This window comes from Enoplosus armatus, chromosome 14 (genome assembly GCF_043641665.1).
Source record: "Enoplosus armatus isolate fEnoArm2 chromosome 14, fEnoArm2.hap1, whole genome shotgun sequence".
NCBI classification, from domain to species: domain Eukaryota; kingdom Metazoa; phylum Chordata; class Actinopteri; order Centrarchiformes; family Enoplosidae; genus Enoplosus; species Enoplosus armatus.
In genome coordinates, this window is record NC_092193.1 from 13,935,764 (window position 1) to 13,958,579 (window position 22,816).

Sequence of the window (22,816 nt, forward strand, 5' to 3'; positions counted from 1 at the left end):
TTTAAATTAGTCCTTCATTCAAAACCTGTCAGACAAATGTAGCGGAGTAAAAAGTACAATATTTGCCTCTGAAGTGTAGTGGACTAGAAGTATAAAATGGAAATATTCAAGTAAAGTACAAATACCTCAATTTTTTACATTCCACCACTGCATGTATGATTAATAGCAGTAATGCTTAAATGTCTTTAGCCATATAAAATATATTAAAGGCAAAACACACACTAAAATAAATCACTGCCAGTTTGTTATCACAACTCTGCCATACTCATGTGATGGCTCTAAGGATTTCCATTGAATCAGTCTTTAAAAAAAAAACAACTCCTCATGAAATGTTATCAGAGGAGTAAAATACCTGAAGAGTTCTTGGGAACTGTTATGTCTTCAGAGCATGCAGGTGATGTTGTATTTAATTATCACTTCAGTTAGGTAATGGGTTAGACAGGGTGGCATGCCTTCTCCATTCTTGTTTATGGATAATCTGTCTAAGCAGCTAACACTAAATGCTTGTGAGACATGTTATGTTTTTGTTCATCTCATCACACATCCTTTATAGATGAAAAATTATAATGTCCAATATTCAGGTGTGCTCCTGAGTAGCATCATGTGTTTTGTAGAATAGTGCCCCCTGGTGTCTGTTTTGCTGAAGTGCAAAGCTAACTATCCACTATTTAGCCTACTTGTTCACCTCGAGATTTAGCAATTTACTAAACACAAGTGTGTAAAATGAATATAGCATAACGCAAAGGATATGCTCTTACTGAATTAAAACACACGCCTCACAAAGAAACGTTGCTCCGCAGCACACAGCACTCCAGTAAGTTTGCATTTCAAACACATTGAATCGCTGTCTACAAATGTGTGCTAATGTTAGGTAAACTAGCAAACAAGGATAGCGGTTGCTAACGTTACAGTGCTGCCGGCTGCACGAACGACTGGCACGGATTTCTCTATCACAGAGGTCGTGAGACACAGTCCGGTGGTGTAACGCTTAATGTTTTCGTTTAAAGTAGCCTCATTGAAGGCTATGATTTTCTCAAATAATGGGCCAACAGTTTGAAACGGTGGTAGGTGTAGACGGTTAGCACAACTAGCTAGCTAGTCAGAGCTAAAGTTAGCTGTGGGCATTAGCTGTATTTGGCAGCTTCTCTAGCTAGCAGGCTAATTCGATGCTAAGTACCCTCATAACTGGCCATGGGAGCATGGATGTGACTAGCTAACTTTAGCTGTTTTGATATGCATTTTCCTAATATATTCTCCTTTACAGGCAACCATGTCAGGAATTAAAAGAAAAATAGAAGGAAATGATCCGGACTATGAGGACGTTTCGCTGATCCAAAACAGTAAGAGAAACAAAGCGGCTGAACATAATGGTAAGTTCATGCTCTGAACCCTGAGACAGTACACCTGCTTTACATGTTGTGACAGTTAACTGTACTCAGGTGATCCCTGTTTTTTTTTTAATATATGTTGCTCTTGCTTTGTCAGCCCGAGAAGCAGCTGTACAGAAGATTGAAACCATCATCAGAGAGCAGTTTTCTTTGGAGATGAAGAACAAAGAGCATGAGATAGATGTGATAAGTCAGGTATCTGGATGATACTGGAAAAGTGTCTTTTCTTATTTTTATTATACTATATTTCACTTGTTTTGTATCAGTAATGCAGACAAAATAGCATTAATTTTGAAAGTAACTTACAGAATTTGCTTATAATTGTTTTTCCATTATTTTGCAGCGACTCAATGAAGCCAGGAGGATGATGGACAAGCTAAGGGCATGCATAGTGGCCAATTACTATGCCAATGCTGGAATGACAAGGCTCCCAGAGGTAAATTCCCATATATTCAGCTGCTTTCAGGCAGTAGTACAGTACAGTAGCTGCAACCACCATTTCTTCTGTGTCCTAGCATGCTTCTAAGAGTGACCCTGCCGTGTTGAACCATCCAGCCATTCGCCGGTTCCTGGAGTCCCCATCCCGTTCCTCTTCCCCTCTTAACCAGGGCTCAGAGACTCCTTCTCTGGTCCACTCAGAGTCCGAGTCCCTCTCGCAACAAGGAGAGGGAGCTGAGAGGGATGGAGAGGGAGCATGGAGAGAGGACAGCAGCAGGCAGGAACGCAGACCTGGGCGCAATACAGGCAAAGTGAGTTCAACTGACAAAGGTGACAGGGTCTTTGATTATTTGATGAATGCAAAGCGGGTATCAGCATTAATCTCACATCTTTTTGTCTTTCATCAAGCCTGTTATGTTCTCCATTATCTGTCGTAGGACACATTTGGTGTGCCATTGTCCATTGGAGCAGAGCAGAGGGTGACCTACCACACTACTGGAAACGAGGCCTCTAGACTTTATGCAAAGAAGACAATCGTAGTGGGGAATGTGTCCAAGTATGTAACCAAACTAAGCAAAAGTAGGGTTTTATTTGTCATCTTTCTGATTTATTATGTTGTAGAGCAGGTCCTTCCAATTTAGAGGTTAGGAACCTCTCAGGAAGTCATGAGACTGTTTTATATGATAGAGGAAAGCATTTGACTATTTTTCTCACAAATAGACTCCTTTATTTTAATGGGTCACAAGTCAGAATGTTTGAAAACCATAATCATTCAATCATAACATCGTTTGTGTTTTCATCAATATCTCTGAAAACCAGACATTGTATTTAGCAAATCTGTCTGTATTCCAAATTCACATTCTGTTAAAACGCTGAAATACGATGAGGTGTTGTTAGTTATAGAGACTAATATCCCACAGATGTTTTGTCTTAGCTTTACAGGAAGGATTAAAGAAGTTTAACAACCAGTGAATGAATTTTATGAATCAGTATTAAACCATAAACTGACTTCAGCTTTCGCCGCGTTAGATGAACTGTGCACTAGTGGGGTTGTTGTTTTGATTTAAGTCACTGACCCTCTAAAACAGGTATGTCTCTCCCTTAATAGTTTTGCACATGTGTTTCTGTATTTTAAGGCCAAGCCTCTTCGTTGAATTTGCTTTGTTTTTGCATGACTGGGCACTGACGAGCTGAACCATAATTCAGTTTTGCTACAAGCCCTGTCTTGATGCAGTTTGAAAATGCCTTTTTACTTAATTCATTTTCCCCCAGGCCTGAGTTGATCCTGATAACTGACAGTCCCTCAAGACCACTAGGTTCAATGTAATACGAAGTACATGCTAATTCTAGGAAGCTTGATTGACGAGGCCCATGTGTCTCATGCACACTATTTCTCTCAGAGGGCTAAATGGGGTAATTTCTCATGTGCTGCAGTGCATAGTTGTTCATAATAAGAAGGCTTAAACCTGACACAGTCGTAGACAGTTAATAAAAGATAAATGGGATTAGATGAGTTCAAGTTGACCTATACTGTCAACTAATATATCATTTAATGTATTTCATTCAATAACATGTTGTGACAGTGTTTGCATTAAATGTTCATGTATGGCTTATTTCTAATAATATATCTGTTTCAAATGGAATTTTGTTCATGACCCATGTAGCCTTTCTTCCCCTAATCCTATGTTCTGACCCGTTTTCCCTTTTAAGTAGGTTTTAGTGAAAGACAAAGAAAAAGTACCAGCTCTTTTAGAGTCTTACCTGCCCATCTGCCTATCACGCTTCCTTGTTTTGCTACTTGTATAGCGTTTAACTCCGTTTAACTGTCTTAAACCACCTAATCACTATACATGATCCCTAATGTTTACTGGTGCTGATTCTTTACTCCCTTGGGTTGTTTTTCCTCTTTGTTTCTCACTCTCAGGTACATACCCCCAGATAAGCGGGAAGAAAATGACCAGTCTACCCATAAATGGATGGTGTACGTCAGGGGCTCCAGGAGGGAACCCAGCATCGACCACTTTGTAAAGAAAGTCTGGTTCTTCTTGCATCCCAGCTACAAACCCAACGACCTAGTGGAAGTCAGGTCTGTGTCAGTCTGATTCTTTACAAATTTGAGGCAGACAAAGTGTCTGTAAGCACGCCTCTGTCATGCGCACATTTTCTGATATAGCACGTGGGCGCTGTTTTAAGTGGTCACCTCAGGCAACAATAGAGAGACGGGGACAAACTTGTTCCGATAAGATCGGCTCTCGTGGTATTGTGTTGCCCGTAGATGCATTGTTTCCTTATAACTTTATAATATTGTTCTAGGTCAGTAGTTTGCCCAACCTCTTTCCATGCACCACTTGCCAAACCGAAGGAAGTAAGGAAACAATTTTCGATAATCGCACCTGGATGCGTAAGGGACTGTCTTCATCATCAGCTGACGTTTAATTCAGGACAACTTTCAGATCAGCCTCTAAGAGCAAAAACAGTACAAACTCAGCAGTAAACAGACCATTATTAAATCCTTTAATATACAGTGCCCCCTTGTGGCTATTTGATGATGCAGCTCATCCAGCCTAGTTCCCATCAATCATAGCTGAAAGTAAAAAAAAATGTTTGTCTCTCTAAGTGATATTTACTCCAGTTAAATCTTGCCGGCAGTTAGTATTTATGCAAGCTAAGAAAACACATATTCATTATCCAGATTGTAGACACGCATCATTAGGTGGGGTCACATAATGAGTCAGACTAGAAGTCAACATCAACATGACTAATAGTAGACACACCTAAATCTCACACACGGTGTAGTCACTCAGAAAAACATGTGTGTTCAAGTGTTTTCCTTTGCCCAAAGCACTGAGGTGTGTAGATTGGTGTCGCACAGTTCATTTAGGAATCATTTAGAAGGAACAGAACTTTTGGTTCTGTGGTTGAGATGTCTTATTTAAGGTTTTATCCTCTAAAAGTGGCAAAGGATTTAAGTTTGCCCATGGCCTCTGAATAAATGATCTCTTTCATCAGTCAGCAATTCTTATCCTGAGCTGTAGCCTCCTGGCTGTTTCAGCTGACACGGCAGTCACGTTGCCGTAGCAGCAGCTCATAAGCTCCCTCTGACTGACTCAAGTCTTCATTCTTGGTGAACCCCACTCAGGCCCAATGCCCTCTGCTGACTTTCAACACAGCCTGAATGTAGATGAAGGGATGAATGAACATAAGAAAAAACAAAAATGCATCACTCATAGGGTATACTTGAATGGACACATAATATGCGTGCACATGCACGTCCTTCTAAACGCAGGCAGATCAGTTTGGATGATCATGTGGGGATGAAAACCTCAAGCTTCAAAGGGGCCTTCAAGTCATTGATTTTACGAGATTATTAACTCAGTCTGAGTCAGAAACCACGGTGGGAGCTTAGTATTCTTTTTACAAAGTCATTGTTATGTATCTTCTATAGATTTATTTTCCTCCAGATTTGTATTTTGGTGACGTTACCTGAGGCATTTTGAATGTGTCTGTTCTCAGTGAGCCTCCCTTTCATTTAACTCGTCGCGGTTGGGGTGAGTTTCCTGTGAGGATCCAGATCCACTTCAAAGACCCTCGCAACAAACGTATTGACATCATCCACCAGCTAAAGGTCAGACCAGATCGTAGACCACATCACTCAGCTTGTTTTCCTCTTCAGACTGAGACGTAGTATTTTTCCACATGTAGTTTTAAACTGAGTGTCTATGATGTCCTTTATGTTTGTGATAACTTCTGCATCACCACTGGTAAATTGCGAATTAGATCCAAATAATAATTTATTGTCTCTTAGAGTTTCCTGCTTTCACCTACTTAACTGGTGTGAACACATTAAAATAAATGTAAACAATATAGGATTCAGAAAACATAGGATCTCATATGATATGTATTGTGTGACAAAAGACTAAACACAAGACAAGGAAATACATTTTTAACGCTAAAGCAAATGAAAGTACTTCGGCATATTTAGTAGCATTGCTGTAGGCATACTGTGTATTACAACTGGATAATGAAACCTCATGAGAATTGAAAGTAATTTGATTTAGTCATTATTATGAGCAAGCATCTATAATAACAACAATGAATAGTGATTATAACTCAATTATGCAGTTCACTACCTCTACTTTGTCTTTATTTTGACCTCTCTTTTCTTTTCCTACAGCTGGACAGAACATACACTGGGCTGCAGACACTTGGGGCAGAAACTGTAAGTTATAAATGTTCACTCTGTTTCCTGCAGTGACTTTTTTTTATCTCAGAGCTTTACTCTGACGATGAGCTATATTTGTTCCAGGTGGTTGATGTGGAGCTCCATAGGAATTCTCTTGGGGAGGACTACATCCCTCAGCCCTCTTCCTCCAAGGTGACTCACAGAGAGGCCAGCCCCATGTTGGCCACCTCCCTGGCCCAAAGTTATGGACGCTCCAGTTCTCCCATCTCACATGATCCCAGTGTAGACAAAGGTACACACGCACAATCATTTATCCTATAGCATTTAAACTTTTTAGCATTTTCTTCCCCCAAAACCAGATTGGACCAGGTTTCAGCGGTATCACGGTCTGTCTTGAATTAAAACCCTTGTGCTGGACACATTATATTTTTTACATCTGTAACCCTGTCACTGAGTGTGTATCTTAACTCTGAGTTGAAAGACAGTATGAATGAAATACACTCTCCCATTGCCTTCAAGGTTTCATCAAGGCAGAGATGAGCAGGTCTGCAGGTGGCCACAGCTCCAGCCTCACCGCTGGTGAACGCACCCCAACCCGACCCAAAGTCGGTGACAGGATCACTCTGGGTTCCCACGGCAACTCGGCCTTCCAGCCTATCACAGCGAGCTGCAAGATTGTCCCGCAAGGACAGCCACCCAGCCCTGCCGAGTCTCCGGGGAAATCGTTTCAACCAATTACCATGAGCTGTAAAATAGTTTCAGGTAAATGTCTCCACCCAGTGGCCATTTCACAGTGTTTCTCAAGAATATTTCATAGATTTGCATGCCGCCTTTTTTGTGAAATTGGATTTTGTCACTCAAATTTCAGAATTTAAATTTTACAACACTCATTCACCTGATACTTCTGTTACACAGGCTACTTTTAAAAACTTTTTTAAAGCTCTTTTATTTCAGATTTATGAAGGTAAAATAAGAACACCACTAAGAAACGCCAACACTTAACTGTGTTGATATTAAACTTTGTCAGAGTTCCAATATTCACACTGTTGCTCTGTCTCATGTATTTTGCACACTTTGTTTCCTGGCAATGACGTTCATTCTTCACTCTGTGTAATTATTTAAAATGCAGTCATCGTTAGCAATATGTTGTACTGCTCAGGAGGGAACAAGACTTCTCATGAGTTCCTCCAGGCACACATTTGCTGTTGTTGGCTAAAATTGTGGAAATGGTTTCTGCAGAAAATTAAAAAATGTTTCTACCTCATCTGACTGCTAAATCTGCATTATGAATAGTTTAATTTGGGCCAAATTCAATGAACATCTACTGGACAAGCAGTGAAAGAATAGACATAATTTACATACATATATCACATACCATTTTTAATATATGCAGATTCCACGCAGGTGTATGACGTTCGGGGTAACCACTAGCAAAGCAAGCATATTGGTTTCAATGTTGCATAAAGGCTTATAAACGTATGATTTTATGTGGGTGCACCTCTCGACAGAGAAAAGAAATCAGAAATCTGATTTTGCATGCTGTTTCACTGAATTGAAATAATATTCACTCAACCCTCATAATTTGCTCCAGTAAACTTTATTTGGGCTACATTATAACAAACTCCAAAGCATTCATGTGCTTGAAGCTTTTTCCATGTTAATTTGTTATTGACCTCCTTTTAAAGAGAATAATTTACCCGATAGCCTGTGCACTTTCTCCCCCACAGGGTCTCCCATCTCCACCCCGAGTCACTCCCCGCTGCCTCGCACGCCCACCACCTCCACCCCTGTCCACAGCAAGCAGAGCTCTTCGTCAGTGCTTAACAACCCTTATATCATTGTTGACAAGCCAGGTCAGGTGATCGGCATGGCTTCCTCATCCGCCGCCTCCACAGGTACACATCTCCTACTCAGTGTCAAAGTGCCGCTTGAAATCGGAAGTGGACCTGCAGCAAAATCGAGAAGCAGTGTCTGAGCCGCCCACATAGAATATAAAAATGGCTGTGAGGAATGTGCTTTATAGCGGAACAGATGATGAACAATACCCTCTAGACTCTCTCTCTCTCTCTCTCTCTCTCTCTCTCTCTCTCTCTCTCTCTCTCTCTCTCTCTCTCTCTCTCTCTCTCTGTACTTTTTTCTTGCTCGTCCTCTTTTACCCCCTTGTGCTTTCTTATCTACTACTTTGTACTCCCTCCCTTCTGTTTTTTTTTTTTACTATGTTTCTCTCTGTCCCTGTGTCTCTCTTTTGTCCCTGTTTTGCACTCATAAAATATGACGTGTGGTGAGCCAGCAGAATGGTTGCTGGATAAAACGTAACCATGGCGACTGAGCTGCTGTGTTTCATTGCCAGATTAGGAGGATGAGACCCCCACACTCGCATCAAGTTTTGTGTGTGTATTACCCCATAAACAAGGTGTGCAATTCTCTGGAAAGATGATAGTTCACTGTCAGATGAAGCAATTGTGCACTTCATGTGTGCGTCACCCCATCATGGAGCAGAGCCATCTTACATCACAGAGGCTATTGTATTTACTTCCTCACATCAGCAGCGTCAGTTCATATTCCACTTAGGAGCTCTTTCCCCTAGATTGCTCACTCTCTCTCAGCCACTCAGCCACTCCCACACTTCCTCCACAAATGCACAGCTCAACCAGATCTGGCAGCAGGACTTTGCTATTAAGAGATGTTTCATCAAGCTGGATGAGGTTGATGTGGGTGTTGTGGCTGATTCACCAATCCTAAAACATATTTTAATGCAGTAGGTAAGGAACGAAACTTTAACAGCGCTCGGCTCTGTGAGTAAACGCAGCAGCCAAAGCTCGGCTTCAACACCCACACTGAGCAACCCTGGCAGGAAACTGTCACCTCGCACTGCAATGGCCTTGATGTCTGTGGAAAGGATGAGCCATCACAGTCATCTCCTCCATGACTTATTGTGTGTGTGTGTGTGTGTGTGTGTGTGTGTTTTTGTGTAAATTACTCTACAGGAAGCCCCTCAGCCAAACAGTCTGCTGCTCAAGGCACTCGCTCTCCAGCCCCTAAAGTTCACACTGGCACCTTCCTCTCCTCAGGGGTGAAGGTGAGTTGGTAGAGTCTTAATGGTGTCACCCTTGAACATGAATTGTTATGAGCTAAAACATCTCTTTTTACTGATCTGTTCCCACCAATGTGAAGATAGTCTATCCCTGTTGTATCTGTATCTTTAACAAAGCAGGATGGTATTAATAGTAGGCCAGGGTGCTATCTTCAGCGGATGTGAGTGCCTTGGCAAGCTATTTAAATGGGACATCACTCTGAAAATAGGAGGGGGTGCAGGGAGCTTTGCAGAGAGAATTGCTTGGTTCTGTTTCACTCAGTGTCAATACCGTGCCGTAAAATCCTCCCACTCCCACATGCTCATCATCGCATCACCATCCACAAAGAATGAAATACGATTTCACTTAAAATTTCTATTTTATCACAGTGGCACTGTCATTGGCTCAGATTCTACGGTCGTCTGTGTTATAGACTACTGGCATCTGCTGTAGTACTAAAAGCCAGGACAGATGGGGACAGATAGGGAATATAAAAACATCTCCTTGATGAATAAGTGATGATGCTGATTTTCAGAAATATGTTTTAAGCAGCAAATATCTTCTCACTGCTCTGCTATCTGCAGCCTGTTGAAAAAAAGGGGAACTTAATTTTACTGTCAAAATGTATCACATTAATCATTAAATTATGCATTTTTAAGTAGAGAGTAGAATTTACACTAATTATAACAGCTGCAATATTCACAACCTGTTGTGGTTTCAAGGCAGTGTGGCCTTCTTGTTACAATCCTTCTCTCCATGTGCACTCACTTATTGTGCAGGTTATTATCAAGCAGGAGCCAGGGGAAGTTTCAACACAGCAGCAGCAGATGGTTTCCACAGTAACCAGCCAGCAGCAACCTGCCGCTACAGCAGCACACCAGTTTGTCGCAGTGAAGGGGGGTCACATGATCTCCATGTCGGCCCAGAAGCAGGCAGGAGGGGCCACAGGGGCCACAACTGGCAAGGTCAGGCTCTCTTGCATATGCCACACACCCTTACACAGAAGCACATCTCTCATTTACATGTTAATGGAGATATATATGTGTTGTCAAAAGTTAGTCATCAAAAACTACTTCTGGCCCTTCTCTCTCATTTCTAGATGTTAGGCATTCCTGTTAGCTCAACGCTTCAGTCTGCAGTCAAACAGGTGGCTATCAGCAGTGGACAGATTCTGGTTGCCAAAAGCAACCCTTCTGTCTCCAAGGTGATGGCTGGGAAGCAGGTTTTGGCTCAGGGAGTCGCTAAAGCAATTGTCAGCGGAGCCAGTGGCATCTCTGGTCAGCAGGCTGCGTCCAAGGCAGCTGGTGGCTCAAGTGGCAAGAGTGGAGGTCAGAGTTCACACACATACAAGTGCACATGACGCACAGGTTCATGTGACGCTAAGGCAACATAACATTTGTATATGTATATGTTAGTTTTACATTTAGTAACTATTGTGTTAATTAATAGGGAAAATTATTTTCTGACTCAAAGGCATAGAGCCCGTCAGATACATAAGCTTGTTCTTAGGCCAAAGTGTTACATTATTAGCCAAGGAAAAGGTATTTAATATTGTATATTGAGATCATTTTCCTTTTCCAAAATATGCAGTACAATTTCAGAGTTGGGTGAATCATTTTTTTTTCTTTCTGTGTATGCCCTTAGTGATGGCTACTCTTCAGCTGCCAGCCAACAACCTGGCCAATCTGGCCAATTTGCCTCCAGGCACCAAGCTCTACCTGACCACCAACAGTAAGAACCCCTCGGGGAAGGGCAAGCTGCTTCTTATCCCACAGGGAGCTATCCTCCGAGCCTCCAGTGCAAGTGAGACATGCTACATCCTATATTCATCTTTTTAAATACAGACATTGGCAAAATAACTCAGTATTGGTTAATAGTCATTAACCCCCCCCCCCTCCTTTTTCAGACTGATTTTCTGTCGCATACTTGACAAGCTCCTGTCAAGCTCTTGGAAGTTCTGGATTGTAAAACCAGGGAAAGAGTTTCTTACTGTTTGCAGTTAGGTTTAAGAATTCCCACCTTCTAATGTGACACTCTGTGACACTTTATTTTTGTGGCCGCAAAACACATATAGTGAGCCAGCAGAGAGCTCCTGGACACTTTTTAAGGGCCTCATTGCAGACACACTATACAGATGGTTAAAAACTCATTAGTGTAGCAACGGTAAACAACCCTGTAACACTAAAAGGTACTCAATCAATTCAAGTAGAACACCTTTAATTGTAAACACATAAATATCATACAAATACATCCTCCACTTTAAAAAGTATTTCCAGGAACAAAAAAACACTCTCTTTGGCCTGTCAGAGAATTTAATGTCCAAGTGAGAGCAGAATGCCTGAGAATAGTTTGGCATCTCGCTATGACTACAAGTTTTCTTTTTGTGCCTCTTACATGGACGTTTGAGATTGGTAGCTTGGGGAAGGGTTTGGGACTAACTGAAACTAATACATGAGTGTGTAGGTGAGTCAGTGTCCGGGAGTTAGTGTCGCAGCCAAATAACTTTCGCTGTGGCGTTTTCCTCCATGCCTCATGTTGTAGACCGCTGTATTCAAAATGTTATAGCTCTCGGCTCATCATGAAGTTTGGGAAAAGTAAGAAACCCACTTCTCTGTGTGACTTACAGAAAATGGCTGCTGCACTACCTTCTGGACAGTGAGTCAGCCATAGTCATTTCTTTCTGCAGTGTATTTAACATGCACTGCGAGCTCCCTCACACAGCACTCTTCCTGTCAAAATGAGAAAGAGATTTAGCAGCATCCTATAATATATCTAAAGTACAAATTTCACAGTAGACCAATATTACTCTGTATAGCTCCACTTCAGAATCATTTGTCAAGTAAAATATGCTTTTTTGAAATTACTCGAATGAAATGAAGATGAGCTGTAATTTGGTATAAAAAAAAATAACAGGATTGTTTATCAGATTTGAGACTGATGTGTATGTGGCTGTCTGCAATTTAGGTCAGCAGTCCCAGAGCAGCTCATCAGCAGGCGCTGGGGGCTCTCAGACCTCCTCCTCCTCCTCTTCCTCTTCCAGCAGCCTGCCTTCCAACCTCTCCTACACGTCCTACATCCTTAAACAGACCCCACAGGTGGGTAGAAACGCATTTACGCTAAAATATAAACCTTAGAGACATGCATACTCTAGTATAAAAATGTTCTCTTTGATGTCTTTTGTGTTGCTGTGGAGTCTCATTTTTGTTTGTTAGAGCATTAGTATTTCTTTGCTAGCATATTTTGAGCTGTGTTATAAGTGCTTCATCAAAGTCTGTAGGAAACTGAAGGTGATTTCACATTTTTCACCTCAGTTACAAAAAATGATTTTAGATTTTATTCCCATATAGCATGGCAGGACCTGCATGCACAGTTTGCAAATGAGGTTTCTTTCCTTGGTGAATCTCAGATTTTTGTATTCCAGTAGAGAGGTCGAGCCTGGTGTGTTCTTAATTAGACACATTCATTATAGCAGCATTGATCCTGCAGGCAACTTTAGAACAGTGCTGTCTGTGCATTTATCCATCAGCGTATAATGAAGTTGTCTACAGAGGTTTCCACCTACATTTAAAGTAAAGATCTGAGCTGTGTTTCCTAATAAAGATCAATCTTCAAGGTTAAGAGTGTTTTCTAAGTGTGAGTTTTACAAATGTTCTTAAATGTGTTGTGTATATCTCCCTAAAAAGAGGTAGTGTGTGCTCGCACACACACACGCTCCAGTTAAGAGCTACAATGATAATGAATTGATTCCAAAGAAGGCTAATTGAATTTTCTGTAAGCTTTTAGGATATGTAAAAGATGAAACAGTTTATGTAATAGATGTATTTTACGTCTGAATTGTCATACCTTGCACATTATGAAAATGTATCCTAATGTACTGTGTAGCATGATATGGGTTTCATGTTAATCTCAGCTTTAAGATTGGTTTAAAAGGGGGACTTCACCCTCTGCCTATCTGAATTAAGACCTTGACAATTCCATTGTCTTTGAATGTAATCAAAGTAATATAATGTTGGGTTTCTACCTCATCCCTAACCCCACCTGTCCGTTTTACCCAGGGCACGTTTCTGGTTGGCCAGCCAGCACAGGGTTCAGGGAAGCAGGGAGCTTCCAGTTCGGCAGGTCATGCAGCATCATCTCCAGCAACTGTTACCCAGCAGGCCATCCGGGTGACAGCTGGACAGAAGGCGGCCATCCTGGCTCAGGTCAGTATTAGTAGCAAGACTTAGGGTCGGACTTTACTGTATCCACTACGGTGTCTGATACTAGTGGAGGGTGATGAAGTTACTACTGTTATGCAGGGCTGTGCGATATGACGATATACAGTATATCCTGTGACAATAGAAAATCGTCTTTCGTTTCATGTTGTGCACCATCGTTTATTTTGTTGTGTCATGTTATTTTTCGTCATTTGGACAACGTTTTGCATTTCTCTGCACGGCATGGTGGCAGATGTATTGTTTTCTGGATGTGAAATGATCTATATCAGGATGAGAGATTTTGGTGATATCGCGCATCCCTACTCTTATTATGTTTGTGGCCCTAACAGCTCAGTTTTGATACAGTTAAGAGCTACAAGCGCTGACTGATATGAACTGGCTTGTCTTTGGGGTATAAATCACTGAGGATCTCCCAGAACAATGACCAGTACAGTTTTGAGACACTCTTGACCTCCTTTGGTGTTTGGTAGCTCTTTTGTTCCAACTCCTGGCTTTCCTGTTTACTCTTCTCACTGAAATATCGATTTCTTTTTTCTTTTCCTTAACCTCATTCTTTCTCACACACCACTTCTTTTATTATCTGTGTTTGCTGCCCTCTTAACTTTGACAGTATGTCATCTCATCTCATGCCTCCAGTTTGACACTACAGTTCTATCTAATCTCAGAGTTTACAGGTTGAACTGATGGTGGAAAGGCTTTACTATTTATTGCTGTCTTTGGCAATGAGATGTTAATAAATACTGTGACAGCTCTACCAATTTATATTTCTAGTTTGTTGCTAGACTTGTGCCTTGGAGTGATCATAGGGAGCCCCATTAGATTTTCTTGGGAACAATATTTAATAATATAATATTTGTATTAAAAGCACATTGCTTAGTAAGGTATCCATGAACAGAAAAAGGAACATTAAAAGAGGGCTGTGAATAAGCATAGCTGTGGTTGTAACGGTGAAGGACTTGTCCAGGCATCAGCTGTAGACCTGACTCACCCATGTGGTGCTGGGCTGCACGTGGACAGTTCCTCTCATGCTGTTTGACTTTACATAACAATGTAACCTCTTTGCACTGAAAATATGAGCTGTGGCTGGTTACAGAATTGGTACATGTAGCATTCACGTTCTTTGTTTTTGCTGTAGGAGAATTATTGAACTGTGTGGGTTTGTCAAAGTCTGGAAAGAAAGTTCACTTTGTATTTTGTATTGATTCACTGTGCTAATTCATTTTCTGCCACCTCATTTGCTTCCTTGTCAGTTTTAAGTATGTTCATACAGACTGATGTGGATTGTAAGTGAATGGTTGCTCTTATTCTCAGATCCTACATTCAACTTTGTGCTTTCTATTATTGACAGGTGGTGGGCGGCTCCCAGGGTGCACAGGTGAAGTTGTCCGACGGTTCTGTTAAGACGGTAACAGCGGCGGCAGCAGGCCACTTGTCTAAGCCGGGGACGACCACATTGAGGATGACAGGCGGAGTCATCACTGCCGCTAGCTCCACCCCCAGCTCTGTCAGTTCTGCAGCAGCAGCCAGCCAGCAGCAGGCTAGTTTCATCGTCTTCATCTTTTTCTGTTTTCATTCTGCCTGACAGCTGTTCCTTTTTAAAAGCAATTTCAAACCAAACAGCAGTTTCATTAAAAATGGATTTGAAACTGGTTATTTTGTTTTTAAGTACCCCAGATTGCCTAACTAGTTAAATTTTCACCAAATCCAGTTTGCCAGTTAGATATAAACAATTTAATATTTCCCAATTTAAAAAATAATGGGTTTTAATGTTTTGTTGTGATTTTGAGGGTTATTTTCATTGTAAGGTTACTGAGATAGATTCTTTTGCATGAGGAATAATCCCAGTTGATGAATTTTCATTTTTACACTTTTGTACAAGTGGGATAAATGTTCTAGTGATTTGCCACTGCAGTATGAAAACATGGAAAACAGGAGTGATCCAGTGTGTGCAGTCGCAAGGTCTGCATTGTATTTATCAGAGAGAGCAGAGAGTTTAGATGGTGTGTGAAGAGCCCTAAGCAGTCCATCAGCAATGGTCTGGCTTTGGGTGATTACAGCTTCAGAGTCAGTGGCCAGGCCTCATTAACTTGAGAAATGGAAGAACACTAAAAGACTTCCTAGAGGCTCCAACATGCGAAAACAAATATGTATGCAGTATGTAACAGAGAAAAACACTCGCTGCTCTGGAGATGTTGTTGCAAACACAAAAGAGGAACACATCACTGCTTCTCCCGTTTTCGAAAAACAGGCCTTTCAGGAGTATTAATTGAATTATGAGTACTCTCTGTGAGAGAAATTGATTCTTTTGTCTTTGAGAATTCCATAAAACCAGTGACCTGATCGGCATGTCTCACTCTGGGAGTTGTATGGCACTGGAAAACAAATGTGACCAGATCAAAGAAAAAACTGTTAACACTAACTCTAAAGTCCTGCCTCAGGGAATTTAATTTCCCAGCCTATATTGTTACATGGAAACATGTTATACACGCTGTAGTATTTGTCATCAGAGCAATATTACAACTCCTGTTACAACTCCTGTTAAGACTCCTTGAGCATCTTTTTAGTTTTTGCTGTACTGTGGCTCAGTTGATAGTTGACTTACACATTGAAAGGGTGCAAAATGACAGTGTTTCTGTTTATTTCCTGGTTGACAGCTGTGTTTCTATGCATTCTGTGCAGGCTGCCGATGGTGGGAAGTCGGCCTCTCAGCACCACTCGCTCCTGGTGGCAGCCAACCAAGCAGCAGTGATCAGTGCAGCTAAGAGCGCCAGTGCTGCTGCTGGAGGCAGCCTGTCGAAGGCGGCTGTGGCCACCTTGGTCAAGGGTGCTGGCAACTCTTCCACAATGACAAAGACTGCTGCGGGTTCAACTGGAGCTGTAGTAACAGTTGCCAAAGGCATCACCAACATGCCCGTCATTAGCATGTCCAAGGGTACAGGGGTGGGGACCGTGGTGGGTGTGCCCAAAAGCAGCGGCACATCACTGGTCAGTGCCGCCTCATTAGTCAGTGGAGTGGCAGCGGGAGGAGGGAAGACAGGTGCTACACTCTCAGGTACGCAGAGAGAAACCTCATGCTGCATTCATCACCTGGTTTGAATGCGTATACAAGTTAAAGTATTTGAACAAATACAGTACAGGTCCAGCCACACATTGCTCTTCATCTGGAATGTGTTTTTGTTCAGGTATGCTGAAGATCCACTCTGGAGGTTCCAGCTCCCAGCAGACAGTCTTAACCATCCCTGCCAACCAGCTCAAGCAGCTGGGGGTTGGCGCCGGGTCTGCAGGGCTACAGACCATAATCATGCCTGTTGGGAAAGGTAAGAATGCCTGTCCTCATCACGAGTTCATATAAAGTATCTTTTATAACCCACAAAAAATGTGCATTCAAAAATATAAATCACTTCTTGAAGTAGATCAAAGGCAGTAGCAATGGCATTTGAATAAAACATGAAGCTGCATTGACATTGATTGCTTTGTTGGTGTGCCTCATCTTTTACAACAAGTTTCTGAGGAACAAATGTTGAAATACAGCATGTTGTTCTCTCAAAGGGTTTGAAGAGTGTAAGACTGTCTAACCCTGACCCTTTCTGAACTGAGTTTATTTGGTCAATGCATATGGCTACATGAAGTGGAGACAGATGCTCAGACATGCTATAGATTCTCTCTGTAGTAAACCATCTTCCTCAACTCTCATTTTTCATATAGATGTTAAGCCTATTTATCTAATGGGCCATTAATCCATCCTGTGTCTGTGTGTGTTTTCTTGTGTATATAGTAGTGTCTAAAGGCCCAGTCTCCAGTACTCCTTCCTCCTCCTCTTCCACCACCCCTGGAGCAGCTGGAGCTGGAGCCTCCCCAAGTCCTGCCAGCCAGGCGTCCCCCTCCCTTGCCCTGCCTCTGGCACAAGGTGAGAGGGCTCCATCCCAACTGCACCCACTCTCTCTCATTCTTTCCCTCTTTTATTTCCAACCTCCATTTTCTTCCATTCTGTCATATGTTTTTCATACTAGTGGCACAATAAAACCGTACAATACTGAGTTTTGGCATTGATTCCAAAAGTAAAATTCTGAAATGCACCTGTTTAATACAAAAAACATAGAAGTGTGAACTAATAGTGTGGATTTACCGAAATTAATCTTTCTCTTCTCTCACTTGCTTTTCTGCTGTCGCTGTCTGCTGCCACAGTGAAAACAGAGCCAGGTGCTGGCACAGCTGTCACAGCTGGTTCGTCACCCCCGGTAACTGCTCCAATCATCACTTCTGTCCATGTTGCCTCTGCAGCTACCACAGTCAAGCAGGAGCAAGGGGCAGATAACTCTGCACACGACCTCATCAAGTGAGTGTGATAACAAGTCACGATGCTACTTGAACTTAAAGTGCATTAACTGAGTTTTAGAAGGATCGAACATTTATTGTCTGAAGAGTGGAAAGGTGCAAGTGCAGAAACACATTTTTGCAGAAGCAGACACTGAGTCAACAGTGTTTTTATATATATATTAATTTTACCACTTCAATGTTAACACCTCCTTTTTTATCTTGCTGAACTCAGTGAAGAAATGAAGCTACACTTTTCTTCATTTCATTTCTTTATTAAAGCTATCACATAGCTAACAGCATATTAATGGAGGGTTTTAAGAACACTTTCTCTTCCTGGCAGCCATTTCAGTGAACATTTCCTGGTAGTATTCCTGACACTTGTGATTCCTTTCTCAGCACTGAGCACATAGAGACCATGATGCAGCTGCTGACAGCCGTGGTGAAGAAGTTCCCTCTGATTGTGCCAGATAAGAGTGAGTGAGCTTGACTTCCATTTTATGTCCTTAAAAAAACTACCATATATAAAAAAAAAAAAAAAAAAGCAAAGACACTGGGTTTTATCAAGCTGTTTAATTCTTTGTTTGTTTGTTTAGCTGAAGACTCCCATCCATTTTGTGCCTCTTCAAATGAACAGTATTATTCCTGGAATATTGGCAAGCGCAGAGCATCAGAGGTGACTTTGTTGTTTTTGTGTTCTGTGTGTGTTTGTGTGTGTATGATAATGAATGCTATACATTAGCTGTGAAAATCATTTTGGTGGCAAAAAACATATATACATCACTATTATCAGGCATTTTATAGACTGCATAATTAACCAACTGATTGGGGAAATAGTCAGCAGATTAATCGATAATGACAATAATGGTTTTAATGCACTTTTATTTAACATTATTGGCTGTGTTTCAAAAAAGGAAGCAGGGTCACTTGTTTTCCCAGGATTAAGTGTTACATTGAACACACTTAACTGCTCTGCATGAGTAATTCCCTTCAATAAAGATTGAATTTAACCTTGTTAATATCTCAGAGTGACAGCACCCACTTACCAGCAGTTACTCTCTAGGTTCCAGGGTGAGGACGTCTATAATGTCCGTGATCAGTTGCATTGTTTGCAGTTTTATTGTGTGTGTAATGTGTCTTGGTGCTTGGCACTGGACCCCTGACTCAGCGAGCTTTCTGCTTGCCTCATGTCTCCCTATCTATCTGGTCAGATGTGTATCTCTGCCGGGTTGTCTCCTCTCATCTCTTCCTAATGGGTTCATCAATTGCTCATACAGACCAGCCCATGTCTTAGCTGTCTGTTCTCTTTCTGTACTACTATAAAAGGCTCTCAAACGTGGATATTTATATCTACAGGTCACTGATTTACTTAGGAGACAGGGGACTCAAAGCACATCATTAGACTGTACGAGGACAGGGGAAGATGGGCTGCAAGGTAGCCTATACTGCACTGGAGAGATTGTATCTGCCCAGATGTATGCACATCAAGTCTTTGCAGTCACAAAATGTTAATCTATGTCAAGCTGTGGATTTTAGGGCTTTTATATCTAATGTACAGTTTTACATAATAGATATTGGCATGTCTCTGTGTAGCTTCAGCGTGCGGTGGCAGTAAAGCGGGTTGTCCAGGATGTGTTGGACCGCTCACCCCGCCTGCAGGCCCTCACCCCCCCAAAGACCAGAGAGGTGGTACAGTGGTGCCGGCAGAGGGGCTACACACCACCTGACCTCGAGCCCCAACGCAAGAATGATGACGAGTCCATCGAGGACATCCTCACGCAGATAGACAATGAACCCGGTGAGTTTGTGTGTGTCTTTGGTGCATAGCTTCGACATGCGGATTATTTACTTCGGCTTTCACCATCTACTCTTTTTTTTTTTTTTTTCTTCAGCGTTTTCAGCAGAGCAAACTGGATCAATATTTTCCCGTCAGTGTTGCATGTGTGGGTGTAGTGCTTCTGCAGTTACCAGTTGCTCCAGTAATATGCTTGGAGTCCAGTGGTGTGTGAAGGCGGCCAGTATACAGCCTCAGTGTTTTTGTTCTGCTGTGTTGTTTTATTCACAGGGAGTTCTCATTAATTCCGTCTTTTGTCTCTAAAGGGTGAGAGACGAGCTTAGCTCAGTGAGTCACACATTCGCCTGAGCCAGACAAAATGATAATCTGTGTTTGTTTTCTCTTCGTCTCTCCTTCGCGCACAAATATCTTGATTTATAATTGTCAGTTGTTGACCTGGTAAAATGAGCCAACATTTCACAAAAGAAATCTCTCTGACAGACACACACCAAGCCGCTGAGTGAAATACTGATGCAGGTGCTGTCCCTGCCTCACTTGGATACGGCTGTTTGTGAAATTTTGCGTTAAATTTCCATGTGAATGTCCGCAGAATGCCCGACGACCCTGAGTAGCTGCGAGGAGCTGATGCTGCGGCTGGAGCAGATGCAAGCTCTGCTGAAAACTGAACCAGAGGAGGCAGACGACGAAATAGTCGACATCGTCACTGTGACTCCTCCCTGCCAGAATCTAAAGGTCAAAGAGGAGGAGCAAGAGGCCGATGAGGAGCCCAAGTTCTTCCTGGGCCCCTGCATGTCCGCCCAGTTTGTCAGCGAAACAGCTCAGCAGGTGAGGAAGCTCCTCTGGGGTTTTGGAAGTGAACAATGCAGTGAGAGTTGATAAATTTAACCCATAACATCCTGGTATTGTGCTGCTTTTAGTAAGTGATTTTCTAGCTAGAAGAGGCTACACCACGTTCTCCTTTTTTATATGATGACTCCTCTGTCCCTCTCAGATCGGGGTTACCTTCCAGCCAGTCGAGGTGGAGAAGAACGTGTTCGCTCCCGTAGTCGAAGCCATGATTCTGAAGGTCGGTCGCTTTACAGGCCAGAACATTTACAGTAGCTCATTACCTCAACATACCCTTGACTAGAATGATGAATATACAGTATGTATGCAATGTACACCCGCACAATATTGCGTGTTTCACCTTGTGCTGTACGAGAGAGTGAGTTTCTTTGTGACTAATGGTGTGTGTGTGTGTGTGTGTGTGTGTGTGTGTGTGTGTGTGTGTGTGTGTGTGTGTGTGCGTGTGCGTGCGTGCGTGTGTGTGTGTTTACTGCAGGCTACTGAACAGTTTGCCAGTGACATCCTGAGAGAAGCTCTGGCTGGGGCCTACGCCAAATCCCCTCAGAACAGGTCAGCCTCTGTTTTTTTTCTCTCTCTCAAACATGCAACCTGCTTAGTGCTCTATTTTTCACTTCATACGTTACATCTAGGGCTATGACTACCAGTTTGCTACTCAGATTATTATTATTAACTTGTCTACAACAGGAAAAATCAATACATTGTATTAAATGAATAGATATTTATGCTTTATGTTTAGCATGTTTGTTGGTTTTAACATGTTCTGAAAACAGAGGTAAGAGGATAAGCCAAACGATATTTCATGTTTTTCTTATGGCCAACAAATATCATTTAAAACACCAAAACCAACTATGAGTTGATTCTACTAACATGTATTTTCTGTGTATCCAAAGCTTCATATATCCTATTCCTTTGTGTGCACAAACTATTAACAGACACACAACAATGAGTTATACCATAGCACTGGATGACATCATCATTATGGTGAACATGAGCACTGTTTGCTGTTTTTAAAGATTTTTGTCTTCAGTAGAATCAAGTGGGACTGAAGTAGGACAGGGTAGGGAAGTCTGAACGTATTGAGAGACGGACTAATTGTTGGTTTTGTTTTTTTCATGTAGATTAATGCTAGCCTTATGCAAAGAGATCCAGTGGCCAATGAGATCACTTAGCAAAGACATCTGAAATGAAAGTAATTATGATTATCAGTTATGATTTCTGTTATTTGTAGTCATAAAAAAAAGCGCTACTCAAAATTAATTTTCAAGCTTTTTCCAAACACAGCATAGTGTGTTTTGCGCTCTGTAACAAATCTGCAAATACTGCTAACATCTGCCATCTTTAGAACCAGCTTATCAAAGCATTTTCATGCAGAAACCAAAGAGTTGTCAGGATTTTTGTCTTGTTAGATTTTTTTTTTTGGAATCAGTCATTATATGCTTCGGTTAAAACTACTGTCCTTTGCCTGCCTTGAGTATTTTGTGCCATTTGCATGATGTAAGACAGCGGGACACTGAACTGATATAGCAGACCTCAGAATGCATCGATTCAGAGCTGAAAATATTCAACAAAGCGTATAGTTAATGACAGTCATAAATATACAGAAGCCAACCAGTGATGTATCAGGCAAACTGAAACATACTTCCTGTGTGTTACTCAAAATCCTGATTAAAATCCTGTAACATTTCCGTTTGCAGGGCTCCTAGAGAGATCACAGCCATGAACATCCACCAGGCGGTCGGTAGCATCCCCACCTGTGACTTCCTCACCAACACACACATGGGTTACCTCTCTAAGGACAACTGAGGCGTTAAAAAAATGACACTGACTGACATGTACAGAGATGCGAGGACTCTCTGAACTGCTGGTTGTGACAGAGACTCTGACAGCTCTACTGTGTGAAGATTCACACCTGGAAGTAGTCCTGTTGCCTCAGGTTACGCAGTAATAACTAATGTACTGTATTCATTAACTTGATCATAGAAGGGCTCAGCTTGTTTCTCACAGCAGCAGAATAACAAATGTTTCTAATACTCTGGGTATATTGTAACGTTTTAGTCCTCATGTATCAAGAGAAACGGCATTGTGGGACTCGTGTTATTTGATTTTGAGAGGCGGTTGTGCTCTTGCTTACCTCATAACAAGATTATTTTCATGATGAAGTGTTTCCTGCCAGACAGCCAGCTAGTCATCAGGGAAATGAAGCCCGGGTGACTTACAGCGGTAAATGATAACATCAGACAGCTGTCCCCTCCTTCATCCTGCTTTCACGTCCCCTGAACTGGGAACAAGATTCAGTTTGACCAGCGTCAGTGAACCACAGATTTACAGCAGGTTGGAAACACTATCATAGGAGTATTATAAATCTCAATCACGTCGAAAGTAATGTCTGGTTGGCACTTTGGGCAAAGCAAACGGAGAGATTCTTCCAAAAGTGTCATTGCCATGGCAACCAATGCTCCGTCATTACGAACATCCTTTGATATATTTCAGTGTTACCTAGCAGAGGTGATTATGGCTCTTGCAACTCCGCTGTTTTCTAAAGCTCTACAGAAGAGGTAACT

The 22,816-nt window shown here is 41.9% G+C and overlaps 1 protein-coding gene across 1 annotated transcript; it reads left to right on the top strand.

Annotated features, from left to right (window-relative positions):
• The first annotated feature begins 724 nt into the window (after positions 1 to 724).
• On the top strand, positions 725 to 22,336 carry yeats2 (YEATS domain containing 2). The gene is made up of 30 exons (XM_070919062.1): positions 725 to 814; positions 1,265 to 1,370; positions 1,486 to 1,583; positions 1,732 to 1,824; positions 1,904 to 2,137; positions 2,264 to 2,382; positions 3,751 to 3,912; positions 5,340 to 5,451; positions 6,001 to 6,045; positions 6,133 to 6,301; positions 6,529 to 6,771; positions 7,737 to 7,904; positions 8,997 to 9,088; positions 9,863 to 10,048; positions 10,183 to 10,411; positions 10,728 to 10,886; positions 12,048 to 12,178; positions 13,139 to 13,285; positions 14,649 to 14,837; positions 15,980 to 16,352; positions 16,483 to 16,617; positions 17,076 to 17,207; positions 17,486 to 17,636; positions 18,014 to 18,090; positions 18,211 to 18,290; positions 19,208 to 19,412; positions 19,999 to 20,234; positions 20,401 to 20,475; positions 20,731 to 20,804; positions 21,950 to 22,336. Exons 2-30 carry the CDS (start codon positions 1,271 to 1,273, stop codon positions 22,056 to 22,058), a joined length of 4,323 nt encoding a protein of 1,440 aa, XP_070775163.1. The 5' UTR covers positions 725 to 814; positions 1,265 to 1,270; the 3' UTR covers positions 22,059 to 22,336.
• Positions 22,337 to 22,816: the final 480 nt, after the last annotated feature.

Bases quoted from the DNA above. Each gene is read 5' to 3' on its own strand.
- yeats2 (XM_070919062.1), top strand. From the start codon at position 1,271: ATGTCAGGAATTAAAAGAAAAATAGAAGGAAATGATCCGGACTATGAG. The intron at 6,046-6,132 runs GTAAGTTATAAA...TATTTGTTCCAG, and splicing joins AGACACTTGGGGCAGAAACT to GTGGTTGATGTGGAGCTCCA. The intron at 16,353-16,482 runs GTACGCAGAGAG...GTTTTTGTTCAG, and splicing joins GACAGGTGCTACACTCTCAG to GTATGCTGAAGATCCACTCT.